General features: G+C 47.1%; 1 protein-coding gene across 2 annotated transcripts; it reads right to left on the bottom strand.

The window, feature by feature from the left end:
- Window positions 1-554: 554 nt before the first annotated feature.
- Window positions 555-19,126, bottom strand: LOC136452289 (uncharacterized). Of its 2 annotated transcripts, XM_066452910.1 has the most exons (4): window positions 18,710-19,126; window positions 17,902-17,971; window positions 15,083-15,115; window positions 555-750 (listed from the first exon to the last, which is right to left on the bottom strand). In XM_066452910.1, the coding sequence occupies exons 1-4, from the start codon at window positions 18,927-18,929 to the stop codon at window positions 741-743; spliced, it is 333 nt and encodes a 110-aa protein (XP_066309007.1). In that variant the 5' UTR covers window positions 18,930-19,126; the 3' UTR covers window positions 555-740. The 2 variants fall into 2 exon arrangements, with proteins under 2 accessions (XP_066309007.1, XP_066309008.1); XM_066452911.1 differs by lacking the exon at window positions 15,083-15,115.
- Between the last annotated feature and the right edge of the window lie 2,999 nt (window positions 19,127-22,125).

The following is a 22,125-nucleotide window of genomic DNA, read 5'->3' as shown; positions in this document are numbered from 1 at the left end:
GACAAGACATTTATTAAAGCATTCTTGTTGTTATCCTATCAATTTACAAATCCAAATTATACATGTAGGGGGGCTTAGTTTAAGCAAGATACTATTATCATGATGCATGTATCGGCCTGTACGCTCACTCAAGCCAGAATATAGGGGCATTCGCAAATTTTTTGGCACATCACACACTCACTTTCCGTATGCTAAGTGATTTCTTACGCAACGTAAGTCAGTGTACCTGTAGAACACTGATTATATAAAACCAGTGCCGCTATCCTAGATAGACCATATTGATAGGGCTTATACCAATTTACAAAACTTTAGCGCATCCTATTTTTCACAAAATTTTTGTTGATCAAATTTTTAAGTTTTAGAAAAGAGTGATGAAACTCGTAACCCATTATTGGCTCTGATACCAACTATGGCAGAACCACACGAAATAAAGCACTTACGGAGGCGCTCGCCTTCCACCAGACACTAAGCACCCCGTAAGTAAGCTACAATGACTGTTTCCATCGGGCTCACCCCAAGGGAGAGCCCGAAAAATCCATATTTTTCGCCAAGGATCCAATAATGAGAATAAGTTACAATACTTAAATCAATTTCATACATCTAGAGTTCTTCAAATTACATTATTACATTTCCAAAGTCAGTGCGGAATATTAAACAGCGAAATAAAAATAAACATCTAGCGATAAAAAACAAGAATCCGTCTATGCTGACTAGAAGAATCCTCCACACAATGGTACTCCTCAAGTTAACCTGCAACAGGAGTAAATAAACCCTGAGTGCACAATGTACTCGCAAGACTTATCCGACTAGTGGGAATAATTTCCTGACTCCAAGAGATATGCAAAGCATTATAGTTTGCTGGGTTTCCTTTTTACAAAAAGCAATACTAATAGTGAGTCCTTATTTATGTTATTATTAGGAGCCATGATTAATTTATTATCTAGTCATTCTATATAAGCACCTAATCTACTTTCAAGCAAGAGTTGAACAATCAGTTCTATTTCATCACCTTTTATCTTTTAGTTCTTACTACGGTGCTAGACCGTAGACAAGACATACCAGAACGCCGGCAATTCGCGAATCAATGCCCACAGCTAGGTACCCCAAAAACACATGCCCCGCTTCTACCCCAGGCACAAGTAGGATCAACCCATTACCCTCCTGTCATGGGGTCCAGGTCCCCATCCAAACTTAGACTCTAAGCCCTCGCTCCTGAGTCCTAGACTTAGTGCGGTGCAAGGACCTCCACCATCCCCGTCTCCAATCAGTCGGTCCAAAAAGAGCCAAAACCCACGACAAGAGAGCAACAAGTCTTCCCTACGCCCAAACCCACGACAGTGAGTACATAATAATCTAATAAACCTACTGTAAAAATTTCATGGCTAAAGCTATCACTGATTTGCCACAAAAATTCCTACAAATATTAAGCTAAATAATACTAAGCTTTCTAATTTGAATTTATGCATCTATCATTACCATAGATAACTGTAAACTAACTATACCAACAGATAGATACATTTTTGCGAATCTAACGAATTTTGTTTCACTATTTTTGGGCATCTATAGAATTTACTATTATTTTTCAAAGTTTAGCTCAACTAAATTGAATAAACATTCATAATTTCACTGGAAATTGAAAAACCGAATTCCACCCACGCGGCCCACTGTGCGAGCGGCTCGGCCCAGCCCGATGCAACGCACGCGCACGCGACGTACCGGCGTGGCCCATCCACGCGACGATGGCCCGCGACGGGGAGGCCCGCGCGCTTTGGCTATTTTGCGAAAACGGCCCTGCCCTACCGACGAATCGCCTTGAGACCCATGGCACTATTCCTATTGTCAGCTACTTCGTAGATAGGCCCTCAGAACAACCTGTCTTCGCAATGATGAAACCCTCTAGCACCCGCACACACACCTGCATGGCGACGCTGGCACAGGGCGGTTACGCCGGCCAGACCATCCCCTCCCCGCCCCTAATATCGAGCCGATGCTCACCTAGGCGCAAACTCAAAGTGTTGGGCGGCGAAGCAGTGAATGGAGATGTTGTCCTAAGCTCCCTCCACGGTGGCGGACTCCTTCCTACGACAGCGGCCACGTTCCTGTAAGCCAAGGCATAGACAACGTGAACGAGCTCAAGAATGGGCATCAGAGACTCACCCCGAACCAACCAGACGTGGTGGGCTGATCAGAGACAGGCCGAGTGAGTCCGGCCATGCGTGCACGGTAAACATAGCGATGGCCACGGTGGCACGATTGCGTCAGCAATGATGGTCAGGCAATAGCCGGGCAAATATGGGTGCGCACGGAATAGAGGGGAATAGGTCGAAGACACAGTGCCAACTAATTGGACGGAGGTGGATGGGGTAAGGTGAATTAGATGGGTGCTACCGCAGGGTCTTAAGATGGCCGACGGTGAAGGAATCGTCAAATTGGGGCTGGACACCGGCTGGCAGCAGTAATGGGAGGGTTCGGCGCGTAGCTAGGTTCCTACTCAACCCTTTGGCACACACAATTGCATAGTACTGGCATCCCTCGCAGGAGCGTACTAGCTTGGTGGCGTCGGCAACCGCCGTCGGCCAGTAGAACCCTTGGCGGAAAGCATTTCCGACGAGCGTCTGAGGCGCCGCATGGTGCCCATAGGCCCCTGCGTGCAAGTCCCAAAGCAGGGCTTGGCCTGCCTCGATGGTGATGCATCGTTCGAGGACACCGGAGGGACTTCACCTGTACAATTCGCCATTGTAGAGGACGTAAGTTTTGGCTTGCCACGCAAGCCGTCGGGCTTTGGTCCTGTCACTAGGAAGCTTTCCCTAAGCGAGCCAATCAAGGAACGGGACTCGCTAGTCTGTGTCCTGGTTGGTCTGGGGAGGCTCTGCGTCGACTTCCATGACCTCAGGCTCGGCCAAAGGAGTCTCGGCGGCAAAGGGGGCGTCGAGCCCCGTCGTGGGTTTGACCGGTGGGCCCTCCTCTGCTGCCGAGGCGTAGTCAATGGAAGGTTTGTGGAGGTCCCTAGCAAAGACGTTTGAGGGGACCGGAGCACGTGTCGAGGCCATCTTTGCTAGTTCATCAGCGGCCTCGTTGTACTTCCGCGCGATGTGGTTGAGTTCGAGACCGTCAAACTTGTCTTCTAGGCGATGTACCAACTTGCAGTATGCCTCCATTTTGGGGTCGAGGCAGTTCGACTCCTTCATGACTTGATCAACGACGAGCTGCAAGTCGCCCCGGATGTCGAGACGCCGTACCCCAAGTTCGATGGCGACTTGCAAGCCATTGACGAGGGCCTCGTACTCGGCCGCGTTGTTGGAGGCGGCAAAGTGGAGCCGCACCACGTAGCGCATGTGTACTCCGAGGGGCGAGATGAAGAGCAGACCCGCGCCTGCCCTGGTCTTCGTTAGAGACCCGTTGAAGTACATGGTCCAGCATTCTGTCTGAATTTGAGCAGGTGGCAGTTGGGTGTCAGTCCACTCAGCCACAAAATCAGCCAAGACCTGAGACTTAATCGCTTTCCGAGGCACAAAAGTCAAGGCTTCCCCCATAAGCTCGACGACCCACTTGGCTATCCTGCCCGAGGCCTTCTGGTTATGGACTATCTCTCCCAAGGGGAAAGACGATACCACGGTCACTAGGTAGGACTCGAAGTAGTGACGCAGCTTGCGCCGGGCCGGGACTACGGCGTAGACCAGCTTCTGGATGTGGGGGTAGCGTGTTTTGGTCTCGGAGAGCACTTCGCTGATGAAGTAAACAGGTCATTGGATGGGTAGAGCATGCCCTTCTTCCTGCCTCTCTACCGCTACGGTAGCGCTAACCACTTGGGTCGTTGCAGCGATGTAGAGTAAGAGGGCCTCGTCCCTGGCCGGCGGTACCAGGACGGGTGGATTGGTGAGCAGTGCTTTGAGCCTGTCGAGGGCTTCTTCGGCCTCGGGGGTCCAAGAAAAGCATTCGGATTTTCTCAAGAGGCGGTACAGAGGCAAGCCTTTTTCGCCGAGGCGCGAGATGAAGCGGCTCAGGGCCGCAAGGCATCCCATGATCCTCTGCACTCTCTTGAGGTCTCGGATTGGTCCCATGCTGGTTATGGCCGATACCTTCTCCGGGTTGGCCTCGATGCCACGTTCTGAGACTATGAACCCTAAGAGCATGCCTCGGGGAACCCCGAACACACACTTCTCGGGGTTGAGCTTGATGCCCTTTTCTCTGAGGCATTTGAAGGCTATCTCCAGGTCATCGACGAGATCCCCGGCCTTTCTAGTCTTGACCACGATGTCATCCACATAGGCCTCGACGGTTCGCCCAATGTGCTCACCAAAAACCTAGGTCATGCACCGCTGGTATGTGGCTCCTGCGTTTCTGAGGCCGAAAGGCATAGTCACGTAGCAGTACATGCCGAACAGTGTGATAAAAGAAGTCGCAAGCTGGTTGGACTCTTTCATCTTGATTTGATGGTAACCGGAGTACGCATCAAGGAAAGATAGAGTCTCACATCCCACAGTGGAGTCAACGATTTGATCGATTTAGGGTAATGGGAAGGGGACTTTTGGACAGGCTTTATTCAAACTGGTGTAATCTACACACGTCCTCCACTTCCCATTTTTCTTCTTGACCAACATAGGGTTAGCTAACCACTTTGGATGGAATACCTCCTTGATGAATCCGGCCGCCAAGAGCTTCTGCAACTCCTCGCCAATGGTCCTGTGTTTTTCCTCATCGAATCGACGTAGGCGCTGCTTCACCAGCCTAGAGCCGGCCTAGATGTCCAAGGCGTGCTCAGTGACCTCCCTCGGTTTGCCCGGCATGTCCGAGGGACTCCACGCGAACATATCGGCATTAGCATGGAGAAGGTCGACGAGCATGGCTTCCTATTTGATGTCGAGAGTGGCGCTGATCCTCAGCGCCCGGTCGTCGAGGCACGCAGGGTCGACTGGGACGAGTTTGACGGCCTCCGCAGGCTCGAAAGTCCCAGCTCGACGCTTGGTGTCGATGTTTCGGACCGGGGGGGGGGTCCTCAACCAACTAGTAATTTTGTACTGCGTGTACCCAATCCCGGATGGTGATGCAAAGAGACACAAGGTTTATACTAGTTCGGGCAATCGGTGCCCTACGTCTAGTCTGAGAGATCGATCTTGTATTCTTTGCATCGAAGTGCTTGTAGTAGGGGGTTACAAGCTGGGTGAGAGAGTGAGCTAGTCCCAGGTCTCGGCGTGGAGCGGTGCAGGTTGCTTGAGACGTTGCTCTCAGGCCGCGGGAGAGTGTGCGTGAATTGAGTGAGTGTGTTTGCGCGAGTCTAGATCTAATCGCCCGTGTCCCCCCTCGAAACGGCCCTGGTCCCTCCCTTTTATAGTTGGAGGGGGGACAAGGGTAATACATTTGCTAGTTACACGGCGTCGTGCGGACGGAGGCGGCGTGTCCGAGCCCTGTAGCCTGTTCCTATGGCGACATGGCCAACGGTGTGGTCTGTCCTTGAAGTACTGGGGCGACGTGCCGGTCACATCCGATCCTGTGTGTCATGGAAGCTCCAGTGCTATCTCAAAGTGGGCGCGGAAGTCGGCGTGTTGGTCATCGTGTGTTGACTGCGCGGGAAGCTGAGGCTCAGTTGGTGCCGAGACCGAGCCATCGTGGGAGGCTCGGCAGACGTGAATCCTGGAATTGCCGAGACCCTGAAGTGGATTGCCGAGGCTTGGAGGGAGTAGTTGGTGACATACGCTGATTCTGAGGCTTTGGTGTCTTGGACTTGACCCCCATGCCGCGTTATCCCTGGGGCGGGGGTTAGGTGGCACAGTGTAGTGCAGGCGCTGACCATGGGCACAACACTAGAGCACAGTGGCCGGTAATCCCCGCTGCGCCCGGTCTAGGACGGTATGGCATAGACATGACTTCCCGTCTTGTCGACCGCTCCACAGTGTCGAGCCATCGTCTGGCTGATATTGCGGGAGTGGTTGGCGCATTAATGGAACACGACGCGCTATCGGGGATACTGGCCGTGGTGGAAGCGACGGGTCATTGTCGAGCTGGCTTCGAGCGAGACGGAGAATCGACATCTTGTCCGAGGCTTTACGCGTGGGCCTCGGGCGAGACGGAGAATCGGTTCCCTGTCGAGGCCCCCAGCGTGAGGCCTCGCGCGAGGCGGAGATTTTGCAGGCCGCCAAGGCCTCGTGTATGAGGCCAAGAGCGAGGCGGAGAGCCGGTGGGTTCGGGCGAGGCCAGGGTTTAACAAATGGCTTATCCTTTGGCTTTGTTTTTTATGGCGTTTAAGTGATTCTTTTGGTATGCGCTCGGGGTACCCCGTTTCATGGTACCCGATAGGAAGTAAGAAGTCCTATGGACTCTCGATGAATTTGGAGACTTGCAAAGTATGGGTGATTTCATGGGGTGCATCATGATGGACAAAATCATTGCCAAGTGGGTTAGCGAATACTATGAACCCAAATTCCCCTTCCCATGTTAGGTAACTAGATTCAATTTACTTCAATGTGTATTAGATTTAAATTTTCTTACAATTGGTATCTTTTAGCATCTAGTTACCATTCATGCCTAGGTTTGCATTTGCATTCTTATATATTTTGTCATGCATACACTAGGTATTTCATATGGTAGGATTGCTCGGTTTCATTCTTAACCCTTGAAGCAAACCTACATGGTTTAAAATTATTTAGGAGCACGGCACATAGCTTGTCCTTCAATTGTTCATGTAATATGTGCCAAAGTTCAAATTGTAGATAATTTCTCCCGAATATCGCCTTAAAAATGACTCACATTCATGTGATGTCATCTTTCAAGTGATATTTTTTATTCTAAAATCAATGTGCATGTTTCGTACAAAGTATTCCATACTTGTGTGCACAAATTTAGGGGGAGGTTACTCTACAAGTTGGATGCTTTGAGACTAACACCTTTTCAAGCTTATCATGTGTGTAGTAATCTCATTGCAAGGAAAATGGAGTCCCCGGAGTTAAGCATCATACTTTAAATATCCACCACCGATTGCAAGTGGTAGAAATCAAATTGATTTCTACATGTGGTACTTCTAAACCAATATCATCATGTTGATTTCATTTTGATATTTATATGCTTTCTCCGTACATTATATAGATTAAATTCCCTTGTGCAATACTTTGCCATATATGCATATGCCTTGCTTTTCTACCATATGTATGCATATATTTAGGGGGAGCTTAATCTATATAATGTGAGTCAAATTTCGTGATCTATTTCACTCTACACACAAAGGATCATAAATTTGCCCCTCCCTTGTGCTACTAATGTCTTCCTTTTTGGTGTTTGATTCCAAAGGGAGAGAATTTAAAGTACCAAAAGCAAGCATTAATTTATAGTAATGGTCCGAGAAAGGGAGCATAGTGGATTATGGATTAGCCTATGTAATGGGAAGAATTTACAGGAAGCAAGGCTTAAATCCATAACATCACATGTGGACATTTACAAGGGTAAGATAAGTTCTTATATAGTCTTACAAGTAGTATCTTTTAACATCATATAACTTTGCCCCTTGCATTGCATCCAATCAAGTAGATAGGTTTTAAATTCAAAATTTTTATTATTTGCTTGTTTTGGTCATGTTGTCATCAATGACCAAAAAGGGAGAGATTGTAAGGAAAAATGGACCCTAGGCCCATTTACTTTGGATTTTGATGTTTGATGACCAACACAACCAAATTGGACTAATGAATTTGCAAGTGATTGTTTTGTAGTTCAATAGGATGCAAGACGTAACTTGGACAAAGGCGATGTCATGATCCGATGATCAACACCTTAAGCAAGACCTTAGGAGCATAAGAGAAAACCCAAGATATCAAGCAAAGTCCAAGCACGAAGATAGAAACTAAGCCACACGTAAGATCACAAAGAAACAAGCTCCTAGAAGCGACCGAACGCTGGAGGAAAGCTACCGGACGCTCCGATCAGAGGCTTAACAACAGCAGAAGCGACCAGACGCTGGCAGCAAACTGACCGAACACAGGACAACAGCGTCCGATCGAGTACAGAGAGATTCCAGAGCGACGAACTTGCGACCGGACGTGTCTGGTGGCAAGTGACCGGACGCTGGCAGCGTCCGATCAGTTGTTTGTGGCTCCAACGTTCGGGACGACTCTCGCGTCCGGTCAGTAGCAGAAAAGTGAGATTTCATCCCCAATGGCTACTTTCTCAGTGGGGCTTATAAATACAACCCCTAACCGGTCATTTGGCAGGTGTGGAGCTGAGAAAACATACCAAGGGTGTTAATACACCATTTTATCCACTTACATAGTGCTTAGTGTTTTATTAGGTGATTAGCGTATGTGCTGTGCGAAGTGCTTAGGTTGATTAGACCACCGCTTATGCGCTTGCTCTAGGTTTAGGCCTAGTGTTTAGTGAGGTTTGCATACCTCTTACCACTCGGTGCTTGCGCGCACCATTGTTGTACATCGAAGGGGCTTATAGTCTTACGAGATCACACCAACCGTGTTTGTAGTGTGACCGCCACCGTGTACTGGAGGAAACAAGGCTCACGGTGTTTCGGCCGGAAGCTTGATAGTGAAGACGGCGGGGAGCATCCGGAAGAGGCTTGCCGGAAGGCACGTCGGCGACCCACTTGCGCGTGGGGAAGACCCGAGGTTATCCACGGAGTTCCCGACCAGGTGCTTGGCCCTTGCGAGGGATTCCTTGCGAGAGGCTTCAACAAGGACTAAGGGGAAGCTTGCGTGCTTCTCGATACCTCGGTAAAAATACCAAAGTCGTCGACAGGAGTTTGCATATCTCTACCTTGCTCTTTAGCTTCCGCATTTATATTGATTGTATTACTCCTTTTTGCGGTAGAGATAGCAATACACTAGCAAAACCGTAGTTGCATATTTAGATAGTTTCTCTTTTGCATAAGTTTTGCTAGGTTTAGAAAAAGAGGCCATAGTTTTGAGTTAGAATTTTAAGTTGCCTAATTCACCCCCCTCTTAGGCGTCATGGTCCCCTTCAGTTAGCAAACCCTGTTCTCGTTCGAAAAAAGAATAAAGAATGGAGAATTTGCGTTGATTACACTGATCTTAACAAACACTGCCCTAAAGACCCCTTCGGTTTACCTCGGATAGACAAGGTTGTAGACTCCACCGCCGGCTGCAAACCACTCTCCTTCCTTGACTGTTACTCTGGCTATCACCATATCTCCCTCAAGGAAAAAGATCAGATCAAGACGCCGTTCATCACGTCCTTCGGTGCGTATTGCTACACCACCATGTCCTTCGGACTCAAGAACGCCGGGCGACTTATCAAAGGGCTATCTAGATGTGCCTCGATCAACAGATTGGCTGCAACGTCGAAGCTTACATCGACGATGTGGTTGTCAAGTCCAAGACCGTCGATGATCTTATCGCCGATCTCGAAGAAACGTTCGCCAACCTAAAAAGGCACCGATGGAAGATGAACCCTTCAAAGTGCATCTTTGGAGTTCCATCCAGTATACTCATGGGCTACATTGTCAGCACACGAGGCATCGAGCCAAATCCTGACAAGGTCTCTACCATCACCAACATGAAACGGCCAACATGCGTCAAGGATTTACGGAAGCTTATAGGCTGCATGGCTACCTTAAGCCACTTCATATCGCGCCTCGACGAAAAAGGGCTACCTTTCTTCAAACTCCTCAAGGCCTCTGAGCGCTTTTCCTGGTCGGAAGAGGCAGACACAGTTTTCGAGCAGCTTAAGTTGTTCCTAACAAAGCCTCCGATCATGACAGCGCCACGGCTAGACGAAACTCTCCTGATCTATATTGCCGCTACTTCTCGCATCGTCAACACAACAATTGCGGTCGAATGTGAGGAGGCTGGGCACGCCTATAAGGTGCAACGTTCGGTATATTTCATCAGTGAGGTTCTTAACGAGCCCGACTCGTTATCCTCAAGTCCAAAAGCTGCTATACGCCATTCTGATTACGTCTCGCAAGCTCTGCCACAACTTCGAGTATTACAAGATCGTCGTGGTCAACGAGTTCCCTCTAGAGGACATCCTCTGCAACAAAGAGGCCAACAGCCGTATCATCAAGTGGACTGTCGAGCTTGGCACTTACTCCATTGAATTCAGAAGCAGGCCTATGATCAAGTCTTAGACGCTTGCTGATTTTATTGCTGAGTGGACCGAGATCCAAGAGCCCATCATCGCCACCTGCTCCGAGCACTGGGTGATGTACTTTGACGACGCCCTTAACATCAACAGTGCTGGTGCGGACATTCTGTTCATTACGCCGACCAAGGATAAACTCTGATACGTTCTTCGGATACACTTTCCGGCCTCCAACAGCGCCGCCGAATCTGAAGCATGTCTCTATAGACTCCGTATCGCCGTTGAGCTCGGCATCAAACGCCTTATGGGGGGACCCTGCGTTGGTCATAAACTAGCTTACCAAAGATTGGTCTTGCTCTAGCGAGAAGATGGATGTATATTGCGCCGAAATCAAGAAGCTTGAAGGGAAGTTCTATGGTATCGAGTACCACCACGTGGTACGCGATCAAAATCAGCTCGCCGATCACTTGTCCAAGTTGGGCTCCTCTCGCGCCGCGATTCCACCAGGGGTCTTCATTCAAGATCTTCTGGTGCCATCCATTAAGGAAGAAAAGGAAATTCAGAAAGTTCCCCCCACCGAGCAGCTGGTACTTACGGTACCTTTGTCGATCGCCGATTGGAGAGGACAGTTCAACAAGTACCTCTCCAGCGCCAAAGTACCCGCCGATAAGACTGAAACCGAACGCCTAATCCGTCGAAGCAAACATTATGTGCTGGTGGATGGCAACTTGATGAGGAAAAGTGCCAAGAAAGAGATTCTACAAAAATGCATCACCCAAGAAGACGGAGTGAAGTTACTTCTCGAAATTCACTCTGGTTCCTGTGGCAACCCACGGCCTCGAGAACACTGGTCGGCAAAGCTTTTCGAGCTAGTTTTTACTGGTCCACGGCCATCTCCGATGTAGAAGACCTCGTCCGATGTTGTGAAGGATGCCAATTTTTTGCCAAGCAAATACACGTGCCGACATAAGAGTTGTAGACCATTCCAGCTTCCTGGCCCTTTGCATGCCGGGGACTGGACATGATTGGTCCTTTTAAGCCAACGCCAGGTGGCTTCCAGTACGTATACGTCACCATTGATAAGTTCTCCAAGTGGATCGAGTATAAATCGCTCGTCTCGGCTACTACAAAGAAAGCAGTCGAGCTCTTCAAAGACATCATCCATAGATTTGGTCTCCCAAACAACATCATCACCGACCTCAGAACTACATTTACTGGCCATCACTTTTAGGACTTCTACAAAGACCAATGCATCTCCGTCAAGTACGTCTCCGTTGCCCATCCTAGAGCCAACGGCTAGGTCGAACGGGCGAACGGCATGATCCTTGATGCCCTCAAAAAGAGTCTATATCAGAAAGAAGAAAAACATCCGGGCAGATGGCTCAAGGAGCTACCAGCTGTAGTCTGGAGGCTGCGCACTCAAGCTAGTCGCAGCACTGGCGTGTCTCCATATTTCTTGGTCTACGGCTCAGAAGCCATACTACCAGCGGATATTGCCTTCCGAGCACCTAGGGTGAAAAATTATGATGAAGAGCGAGCCGCAGCTATTCGAACAGAGGACGTCGGCAAGGCCGAGGAAGAACGCCTAATCACTTGTGTCCGCACAGCCAAATATCTAGAAGGCTTGCAGAGGTACTACAACCACAACATCAAAGGTTGTTCATTTGCTGTTGGCGACCTCGTTCTCCATAGAAAACAAAAAACCAAAGGGATGCACAAGCTCTCTTCCCCCTATGTGACTTAGACGGAATCGATGTCCCCAACTCATGGCACATCGAACACCACATACGTTTCTATCCTTGAAATGCCCCAGATATGTACTCTCCACTTTATGATGAATAAAGTTTTGGTCTCTGTAATTTGTCTCCATTATTTCTCCATTATGATTTAATCTCCACTTACGGTCGTCGGGCTTTCAGCTACTCCATAACGAACTCCAACAAGAAATCGCCATAACTGCGCCGACCATGTTTCTCCAAATCTCCAATGTTTTCGCCGAACAAGTTTCTCCAAATCGCCGAGCATTTTTTCTCCGAATCGCCGAGCACGTTTCTCCAAATTGCTTAACACGTTTTCTCCAAATCACCAAAAACGTTATCTCCAAATCGCCGAGGATGTTTTCTCCAAATCGCCAACGTATTTCACCACGTTTTTCTCCAAATCATCGAAGATTTTTCTCCAAATCTCCAAGATATTTCACCGATCAGCGAGCAGCATACGTTTTGTTCTGTTCTCTATGGAAAAGACATAGTCTCCGATCTCTCCCTACACATGCTATGGGCTTCACGCTCTATGTTATGGGTGGTCGACTACGGTTCCTTGGTTACGCCTGTTCCTCCTACACATGCACGGGCTCCGCGCTCGGCGTTATGGACTATGGGCTAGCCAAGGACGAGAGCTCAGTAAAGAACTAACTGCTCAGACGCCACTTATACTACGCCTATTTCCAAGTTATTTCGCCAGCCGCCGAGCAGCACATGTTCCGCTCTGCGCTCTATGCAAAAGACCCAGTCTCTGATCTCTCCCTACACGTGCTACGGGCTCCACACTCTACGTTATGGGTGGTCGGCTGCGGTTTTTTGGTCACGCCTGTTCCTCCTACACGTCCACGGGCTCCGTGCTCGACGTTATGGACTATGGGCTAGCCAAGGCCATATGGCTTAGTAATGAACTAACTGCTCAGATGCTACTTATACTACGTATAATTGTATTAGGGCTATTAGTACAACTATTTTTCAACACAAATACAATCAAGCTGCATCACATGCACTTTATAACATTTATACACATACATAAATGTTTATTGCACTCTCCCACGCTGCTTTGCACCTCTAGATGATGGTGTCCGAATGTTGCCGCCTGCCGACGGGCTGAGGAGCTGGTTCTAGGTCGACGCAGTCGAGCACCAGTTTAATTGCGGTGACTACAGCGTCGAAGTTATCCCTTTGGGTCCAAGCCTCCTGCACCAGCACATCAAACTGTGCCTTGGCTTTATGACGGTAGCCTACAAGCGTTACAATGTTCCATCATACAAGGAAATTACTTGAATAGTAACTCCGACCAGGATGTATTCACCTTTTAGCTCCGACCAGGAGGTATTCTGTCGACACACGCCCTCACCGATAGGGCCTCAAAGGTCTTCGGGAAACTCGCCGGACGTTTTGCCTCCCCGGGCGGACCGAGACTTGTTACGAGTAAGAGTATGGATCAAAAGCGCATCTATGGCCCATCTAAGCCTAGGAGTCCGATGGTTGGCCCATCAACGGGTCCAACAACCGCTCCAAACACCCCTACAACAAAGGGTGGAAAGAGCTAGGCCCCGCAAGCGGCCAGCGCCCAGGTTCACGACTGCCACGGGCATCTCAGCCCACGATTAAATCTCAGTCAGGCTTTCCATGACCGGATCTCCACGAATGGGATACCGGGACCCCAATCAAGCTATCTAGCTAAACAACCACCAAATCTCACGACCATACCCGCGAAGGGGCCTGACCTTGGCGAAGAAGAAATCACTATCTTCAGAGCACGCCGTGGGCAACAATAGAGGGCCAGGGCTCTCAGAATCCTCTCTTTTAGAAAACCCTCCGAAGGAGTATCCTACTCCTCCGCTGGCTCGGGGGCTACACCCACCAGGTGCGCTCGCGCGCACCCGCTAGCAAGTAAAAAATTCCCCAGGCAATTCTACTTGAATCGCCTAGGGGCTCCTGTCGGGGACCAATATTAGGGTACCCGAAGAGGAGCTAATGACCGTCGACATTGATTCATCCGCATGATCAAGAGCGTGACTACACTGCTTGTCGGGTCACTTCTCGTCCGTCCACCGAGACTATGGGCCCTACCTCATCTAACCCTTGAGGGTTGGCTCCGCCTTGGTGTGCATTGTGGCCGCAGGCCCCGTCTTGCCCAACCCCCAAGGGTTGACTCCGCCTTAGGTTGACTCCCGAGGGCTGGCTCCGCCTCGCCCGACGTCTGAGGGTAGACTCCGTCTCTCCCGACCCCCGAGGGCTGGCTCCGTCTCGCCCGACATTTAAGGGCTAGATCCGCCTCGCCCGACGTCTGAGGGCAGACTCCATCTCGCCCGACCCCCGAGGGCTGGCTTTGCCTCGCCCGACGTCTAAGGGCTAGCTCCGCCTCGCCCAATGTATGGGGGCAAGCTCTGCCTCACCCGACGTCTGAGCACTGGCTCCGCCTCGCCCGACGTCCGAGGGCTGGCTCCGCCTCGCCCGACGTCTACGCGCTGCTCCTTCATAACTACGTGCGTAGAGGTACCATCAAGATATGACTAGAAGGGCGCTTTGAGACCTTCCGGGCATGTCAAAGTCCAAACAGTATTATAGGCGTCGACATTTGTCTTACAGTGTTGTGGACGCCGTGGATGCCGCCATTTGCCCTCAGGCACGGATCCTGACAGAAGCACACGACAACCACTATGGTCTAGGAGGAAACTCACATCACCTATAGTAACAGACATGCGGTCACTGCACCATCTGCTCCCCGTAGGGCCGTGGATCAGCACCGTGGTCCACCGCGCCGCCCACCGGGGCGGGATGGAACGTGACAACTTGCTGACAATACCAGGACATGGCATCATCAGCGGACAGACGCCCAGCACGGCCCTATTAGGATCAGCGGACATGCACCCAGCGTGGAGCTATCCCTAACACCGCCTGCCATATCAGCGGGGCTCGCACAGAGGAAAAGGAAGACCCGACGTCTTTGAAGGACCTCATTTGCCTCTGGTTTTTCTTCTTTCTCCCATCTGTAATCCCTGCCTCCCTTGGCCTATAAAAGGGAAGGCATGACACCCCACTAAGGGGATCAATTTTAAGACATCACACATCACATCACACATAGTTAAGCAGCAACCAAGCTCTCAGCACCCATTTGACCTTTCTATCAGAGACTTGGGATCTATCCCTCTCTCGCCCGTTTGTAACCCCTACTACGAACTTTTCAGTGCTAATAACACGAGCAGCAGCCAAGAGGCAGGTCAGAATAGCGTGCGATACAACAAAGGGGCTCTTCATGGTACAGAGATGGTGCTCACCTGCGACAAAACTGATGCTTGTAGCTCTCAAAACTGGGAGACACAAAGATTACCAAAAATTATTTATGAAATAAACTTACAAAGAATATATAAAGTACGTATCAAAATGACAACATTTCTTTTTGTAACAAATAAAGGCAAAGATCAACTCAAAGTACGATTAGGTATTAAGTAATGTAGCTTTTTACAGGAAAGGTAGGTGTGTTCTTTTGCCTTCATGTGGTAGCACTATTCCTGAACAAATTATTTGCAATAGCAGGAATTTTGCTATTCACCTCTGATGCCAAAAAAAGGAAGAAGAATAGAAATATGTTAAATATTTTATCCTTGCACAACATCCTGTACCCTAATGTTGCAATGAAATAATAGAACCCATGGATTTTTTTGGTAAAAAAGGTAGTATATGTAAGTGCATCTGGCCCTTTAGTGGGTTTTGGTGAATTGAATGACAACATAATTAAAGGCCTAACAAGCTTGCTAAGTGTTGAATAGAAAATCGAGTTTATTGCATACACTTGTGGATTGTGTAATGAGAAGTGTATCAAAGGTTCAACAAGAAGGCATACTTGATGATATATCAAGTAGTGTTGAAATGAAGGCCAAATTGTATATTATTATATTGAAAGATTATGGAAACAATCTAGTTCAAACAAAAGATAACAATGCAAATGGAATCAATGAAATAGCTTTTATATTGTGGAATATCATAGCATCATGTGAAAGCAAGCATATTTGGCAAATAGCAAATGAGATATGAGTTGATGATTTTGGATCGGTCTCTATAATGGCTTGCTTTGCATGAACAAGAAGAGTTGGATAGTGGAGTAGCTTTGATCAAGGATTGAAGAATGAATCAAGAGTGCATAAGTGAGGAAATGTCAAGCAAAGGTGAAATGACAAAGGAGACAATGTATAATGGATATAAGATGTTCTCTACATTGGTTTGCTTGTATGGATAAAGATTTGGAAAATCACTTTGCATTAATATGATCAAGGTATGAAGAATAGAGATCGAAGTAAGTGTTAGGAGTGTCAAGCCAAAATGAAGAGGATATAAGGAATCATGAATTGGCTTGACCATGTTGATGTTGATCCATATATGTCTCTATGCAAGTTAAACTAAAGCTTAATTGATCTCAACATTCATATCTAGAAGATATTCAAGCAAGGATCATAATATTAAAGAAATGTTTTTTCAATGAATGCTTAGTATGATGTGACTTGATTATGACTTGATAAGGTGAAGATAGCAAGGAAAGGGCTTCGAGAGACTAAGCGGAGGTGAAGAGCAAGCAATGGCTTAAGGACCGAGGTACCATGGCTAACGTGAACAAGAGAGTACTTGTATTGAGTCGAGGAACTAATCAAGCTATGAGGAGTCATATTATATTGATGATCAAATCATTAATGGAAGTGACTTGAAGCCATTGAGGTGAACTCATATGTGTGGAAATGGTTCAAGTCACATGCTCAAGGTATGTTTGCTTGAAGAGATAAGACAAAGATGATTATAACCCCTTATGAAGTGATATTGATAAGAAATGGCATATGAAGACATTGAAGACTCAAGTGGTTGAATATTCTCTTAATCTTTAGTACAGGTATGTCGTACTATCAAGGGGGATGCAATACGAAAAATAGACAAGTCTCAAGTGCTCAAACTAACCGAACCCAAGTACAAACATGAGAGAAACACATTAGCACAACACTTGCACTTGTTGATCTTGGGGCTTGTTCTCTACTGGGTTGGATAGCCCTCGAAACAAGCTTTCCAAAAAGTCCAAGATCACTGCAAACGAAGTTCGGAGTAAAAAATTATGATGTTTTCCGTGAGGTGACATGTACTATTTTTCAAAGCTGTGGCAATGCCGCGAATTTTCGCAGCAGTGGCACATAACGGCTAGTTTTTGTGGGGTGAGTATATATACTCATCCCACGCCTCCTAGCCGTGCTGCTAATGCTCCAAATATTCCAAACCCTTCCCAAGCCTTGTAAGAGCTCTTTCTAATCCCTCTCTTTGTGAGAGTGAGTAATTAGTGATTGATTAAGTGTTAGAGCAATTAAGAGCAAGCCAATCATTGAGCACTTGTTGGGCTGCATCAAGCATTCGTTCTTCATTTGTTACTCTTGGAGGTGAAGCCTGCTAAACGGCTAGGCGTTACCCCGGTGAGCTCCCGTGCTTGTGGTGAGCCACGAAAAAGTTTGTAATCACCATATTGATCTAGTAGAAATCCCTTATCTCAAGAGTTCACTCTCTTGACTTGAGAACGAGGATAAGGGTTACAAAGTCTAACCCTTCGTGTCTGCCTCAACAACATGGACATAGGCAAGGCTTAGTGGCGAGCGAAACCACATGATAAATCTTGTGTCTTGTGTTTTATGGTTTGAATTGCGTTATTTGTGTTCCACTCGACCTACTTGGTTGTGCGTGTTTGTAAGTGCAGGTACTTAGTGGACTTGCCACTGGACATCTCCAAGCACATCTCCAAGTTTGAGTTCTAGGCACAGCTTGTGCTGAGCTATCTACAAGGGCATGTCAGTGCTGCATTTTGATTGAGGCAGTGCTACAATGCTGCAACATTAGAGCAGCAGTGCCACACACTACTAATCCGCTGCAAGTTTTATTTATTGTTAATTTTCAGAAGCGTCTATTCATCCCCTCTAGGTGACATCAAAGTCCTTTCGGTATAGTGACATGAAACTTAGGTAGTAAGAACTTCATACAGGGCAACATGCCAACACATGGGAAAGGCATAAATAGACTAAACAAATCAAGCCAGAACAGTCACATGGAGCTCATAATATGAGCGACGATTTACCTCTTTAGATGTGGATGTAATCTATGACCAGCAACAATCAGCAACCTGGAAGCATAGAAGCCTGCTGTTGCTGTTGAGATGAGCATAAGGATGCATCATAATTCATACATATAAGACACTTCATAACTAAATAGCAGCAAGGTTGTTGTGCGACACAACAAAGTAAAGTTAAAGAGGATAGCAGGACGCTGTATAGTACTGAAAGAGCATCATAATCACATATAACACAACTGTTTGGAAAGCTGCACAAGACAATAGCCCTGTTCGTTTTGCTAAAAAGTCATGGCTGAAAGTATTGTTCGCTGATTTGCTGTGAGAGAAAAACATTGTCGTTCGCTGAAATAGCACGGCTCATAAGATAAACGAACAGGACCAATGTCTTTAATGTTTTCAGTTCAATGTTCTATTGCATTACCACAGAAAGAGCATCCTAAATTCCTCAGAATACAACTGTTTGGAAAGTTGATGTCCCAGTTCAATGCTCTGTTGACTAAGATGAAGGCTACTAAAATCATTCTCGGATGCGATTTGAAATCTAAAATGGAAAATATTCACCAAGTACTGAATACTAAAGAGATTTGACAACTAAAAAAGATAATACAAAATCATATAATCACTTCAGTGCCAGGCAACCTCAATGATTATCAGGAAGAAAATATGTGATACATTTGGTATAACTTATCTATAATTATTGAAAGAATAAGAGCTATGAGCGGAAAATAATGTTGTCTCAAAAGCATTCTATCAAACACCTGGTGGGCAGGTAACATTTTATCCATATTGACAAATCATTATTATGAACATGTACCTGGAGGGCAGGAGATGGGCGTACAGATGCAGAACGGGAGATGTGATACCCTTGAGGCAAAGGATGGTGCGACGACATTGGAGTCCATGGTGATGCGGCAGGGCGGTCTAGCTGATTCGGCGCCACTGCTTGGGCCATGGGACGGAGGAGGAGAAGAAGAGGGCGAGCCGCCGAGCAAAGCCACCGCCGGAGGAGAGGAGGCGGTGGCGTGCGCCGCCATTCGAGCCGGCCGCTGAGCATAGCCGCCGCGGGGGGAGAGGACAGAGGAGATGAGCGTGCCGCCACCCGAGCCGGCCTCCGAGCGGAGCCGTAGCCGGAGGAGAGTAAGAGGGAGACGCCGTGGCCGCCTCGCATGTCCGCGCGCGGAGCCGAGTGGCTGTGTAGATGGATGAGAGGAGGGGGCTGGAAACTTCTGGGAGGAAAATAGAGGTTGCACGATTGACGGGAAAATAGGAAGGAGGAAACCACGAAGTGCTACAGGTTAACAGTACCATGCGTCCGTACGTCTACACGTGTATATATAGATACGCAATTATCTTTTGATAATTTATTCTGCATATATTTGATTGTTTCTTTCTCTGTCCAACTTATAGGCTTCCTTACATGTATTCTAGGATTGCTTGGCAACCCAGACTATAAAGTAAATTTTGTTGTAGATGAAAAAAAAAACTCAATTATTGGTTAGGGTGGCAATAGATAAATCCTCAGATGGATAGGTAAAAAGACATAAAATTAGCTCCTCGACAGGTTGTGGCCTTATCATAAGCTAGAGTCCACCACGTTTGATGTTTGGCAGACTATAGCTTCTTTTTTTTCTACACGTAGCTTGCCATCTAGCTTAAAAATCGACGCATTTTATTCTAGTATTAGATGACACCCCGCGTGTTGATGCGGAAATTTATAGTGTTATATGTCTAATTGAATATTTGATATGCTCACTTCATTCCTTAATATAAGCCATATAGTTTTTAGCACCAATATTAACGCACGGCTTGGGAAAGGATGTGAGACCGAGGAAAAGGAAAATCAGGACATCTTCACTCTCCTAATCAGATTGCTTCCTAAATCTAAGGGATTGGTTGGGGCATGTGCTATCTACGGTGGGAAGGTTTCCAAACTAATCGGCGTGGGAGCTGATACGTACCTATATTTTGGAATTTTCTTTAGAAATTTATATGGCCTATATTAAGGAACGGAGAGAGTAATATACTGGGGCTGGTTGGATACTTGCATTGCATATAGATGCTATGCAGCATACTCTTATCATGTATTAGCCAATGCAGTTAGGAGCTGATTGGTTCAACAGCATAAGGAGCTGTACAGTACTATGTGCTTGATTGGTTGTATGCGTACCGTTTAGCCTGCACAAGGTAGTGCAACTGTTGGTGTTTGGTTAGCTGCACTAGCTCAGTTCAAGTTACCTCCTGTGTACGAATTGCGCCCTGTTTTGTTTGGGCTTGTTTGGCTTATAAGCCATGGCTGAAAGTACTGTTGGCTGTTTTGGTGTGATAGAAAAATATTATTCGTTGGCTGATAAGCCATAGCTTATAAGCCAAATACAACCAAGCGAACAGGCTGGTCATAGTGTTCACAAGTGGAGTGCTGGACTGTGGTTTTGGCGGGAACAAATGGAGTGCTGCATTGTCCATACAAGGTTATCCAATTCCACATGTGAAATCAATACCAGCCAATTTCTCATGAAACAGGAATCCAATTTCACATGACTGACAATTTCACCTGGCTCAGAACACATCTAGCCTCCATATCACAAGTTAAACTGAACATTCAGAAGACTCAACACATCCAGATTTCTTTTCTAGTTAACTCAACATTCAGAAATAATGCAGAACACCTAGGAGCTTATCCAGAACACATCTCGGGTCTACAGTATACAGAAAACATCACATATGACCAATTCCAGTGACATTCATACTCCATATCACAACCAGTTCACAGTTATGACCTAACAAATTAAAACACATCACGGTTATCACATAGTATGACCATGAATCACAAGTTATCCCAGCATCCACACAATTAAAACAGCATCCACGGTATCACATTTATTATACAAGATTTGTAAGCCCATGTCAAAAAATCAAGTCCACAGAAATGATGATTATTACTTGAGCTTCAAATACTTGTAGTTGTGCTTCTCTTGGAAAAGTGTATGTGCTGATAGGATCATCACCTTCAGTTGTAATTCTTGGCAAGGAAGCGCTTCAGCCACAGCTGCCTATCACTCTCAGTCATGGCCAGAAAAACCAGAGCTGCCGCTTTCCTTTCCATGAAGTGGTCCAGGGCACACATCAGTTCGTATCTGCTGAATCCAGGGACATCCATGACAGCCCTGTTGATCCCCTTACACCCTTCAGCCACAGAATTGCTGAGTCCCGTGATAGCATCTGCGAGACCGCCGCTGCTTGATCCTCCTTCTTCATTGTTCCTCATCCTCTTTGGTGTCCTCTTTGGTGTCACCTGATCTTCCTTCTCTTTGTCAAATCCAGGCCTCTCCATTTGCTCTTCACCTCTCTCATAGGCTTCGACATCCACTAGAGCATTTGCTTGTCCTGGCCTTCCCAACGCTTCAGCTGACCCCATTGCATACCTACTTGTAGCGACGCCACTTCCAAAGATCACTTGCATCTGATAGTAGTTAACTATGGGCCTGTTCAGGAACACTGTATCCTTAGGGTGGACCTATGCAGCAAGAGACAAAAACACAAGGAACAAAGCATTAGAACAGCAGCAATTATGAACTTGCAAGAGACAAAAAAAATAAGACCAGCAAGATATAACAGCTAGCAAACCTTGACGAGTCCTTCGTATTGATCGGCATGGACTGTTATCATGTAGTTCTCTTCATCCCAACCAGCACCACTCATTTGCTTGAGCTTGCACACCTTCACCCATCTTGCCCGCCAATACCTCAGGTGATTGTACACTTGCTGTCCTGAGCACAGCCTCCCGCTGAAGGTGGTCACCAACCTTGCAACAACATTCAGGTGGACGTCCTTGAACCCCTTGTCAATCTTCTATCCCTGTGCAACAATTTCTACAAACCGACGAACCATGAAACCAGAGCATGCATCATTCCAGTGAAACCTGGCAACGGCCACTTGGTCACCAATGGAGACAAGCCCGTTCGGCTGTTCAGTTCTCAGCTTGTTTTAGCTTATTCTCTCTCACAGAATACTATTGAATCACCCGAAATCATCCAAAAACTGACTAGCCAAACAAGCTACAAACAAGCCTCCTCCTCGGGATTGTACACCTCTACATTGGCTGATTAGCGATGAATGACAGGGAACATAAGATTTACAACTACAAGCAAGCCACTTATGACCTTCCAGCAAACATTAAATAAAAACAGAACCAAGATAGTAAATAATCTGAAAACGGTTAACTACTATATC

The sequence above is a fragment of the Miscanthus floridulus genome, chromosome 5 (assembly GCF_019320115.1).
Source record: "Miscanthus floridulus cultivar M001 chromosome 5, ASM1932011v1, whole genome shotgun sequence".
Classification (NCBI taxonomy): domain Eukaryota; kingdom Viridiplantae; phylum Streptophyta; class Magnoliopsida; order Poales; family Poaceae; genus Miscanthus; species Miscanthus floridulus.
This window is presented reverse-complemented; position numbering and strand designations above follow the sequence as displayed.

Bases quoted from the DNA above. Each gene is read 5' to 3' on its own strand.
- LOC136452289 (XM_066452910.1), bottom strand. From the start codon at position 18,929: ATGGCGGCGCACGCCACCGCCTCCTCTCCTCCGGCGGTGGCTTTGCTC. The intron at 17,972-18,709 runs GTACATGTTCAT...TCATCTCAACAG, and splicing joins GCCCATCTCCTGCCCTCCAG to CAACAGCAGGCTTCTATGCT. The intron at 15,116-17,901 runs GTAAATCGTCGC...TGTGTCTCCCAG, and splicing joins TTACATCCACATCTAAAGAG to TTTTGAGAGCTACAAGCATC.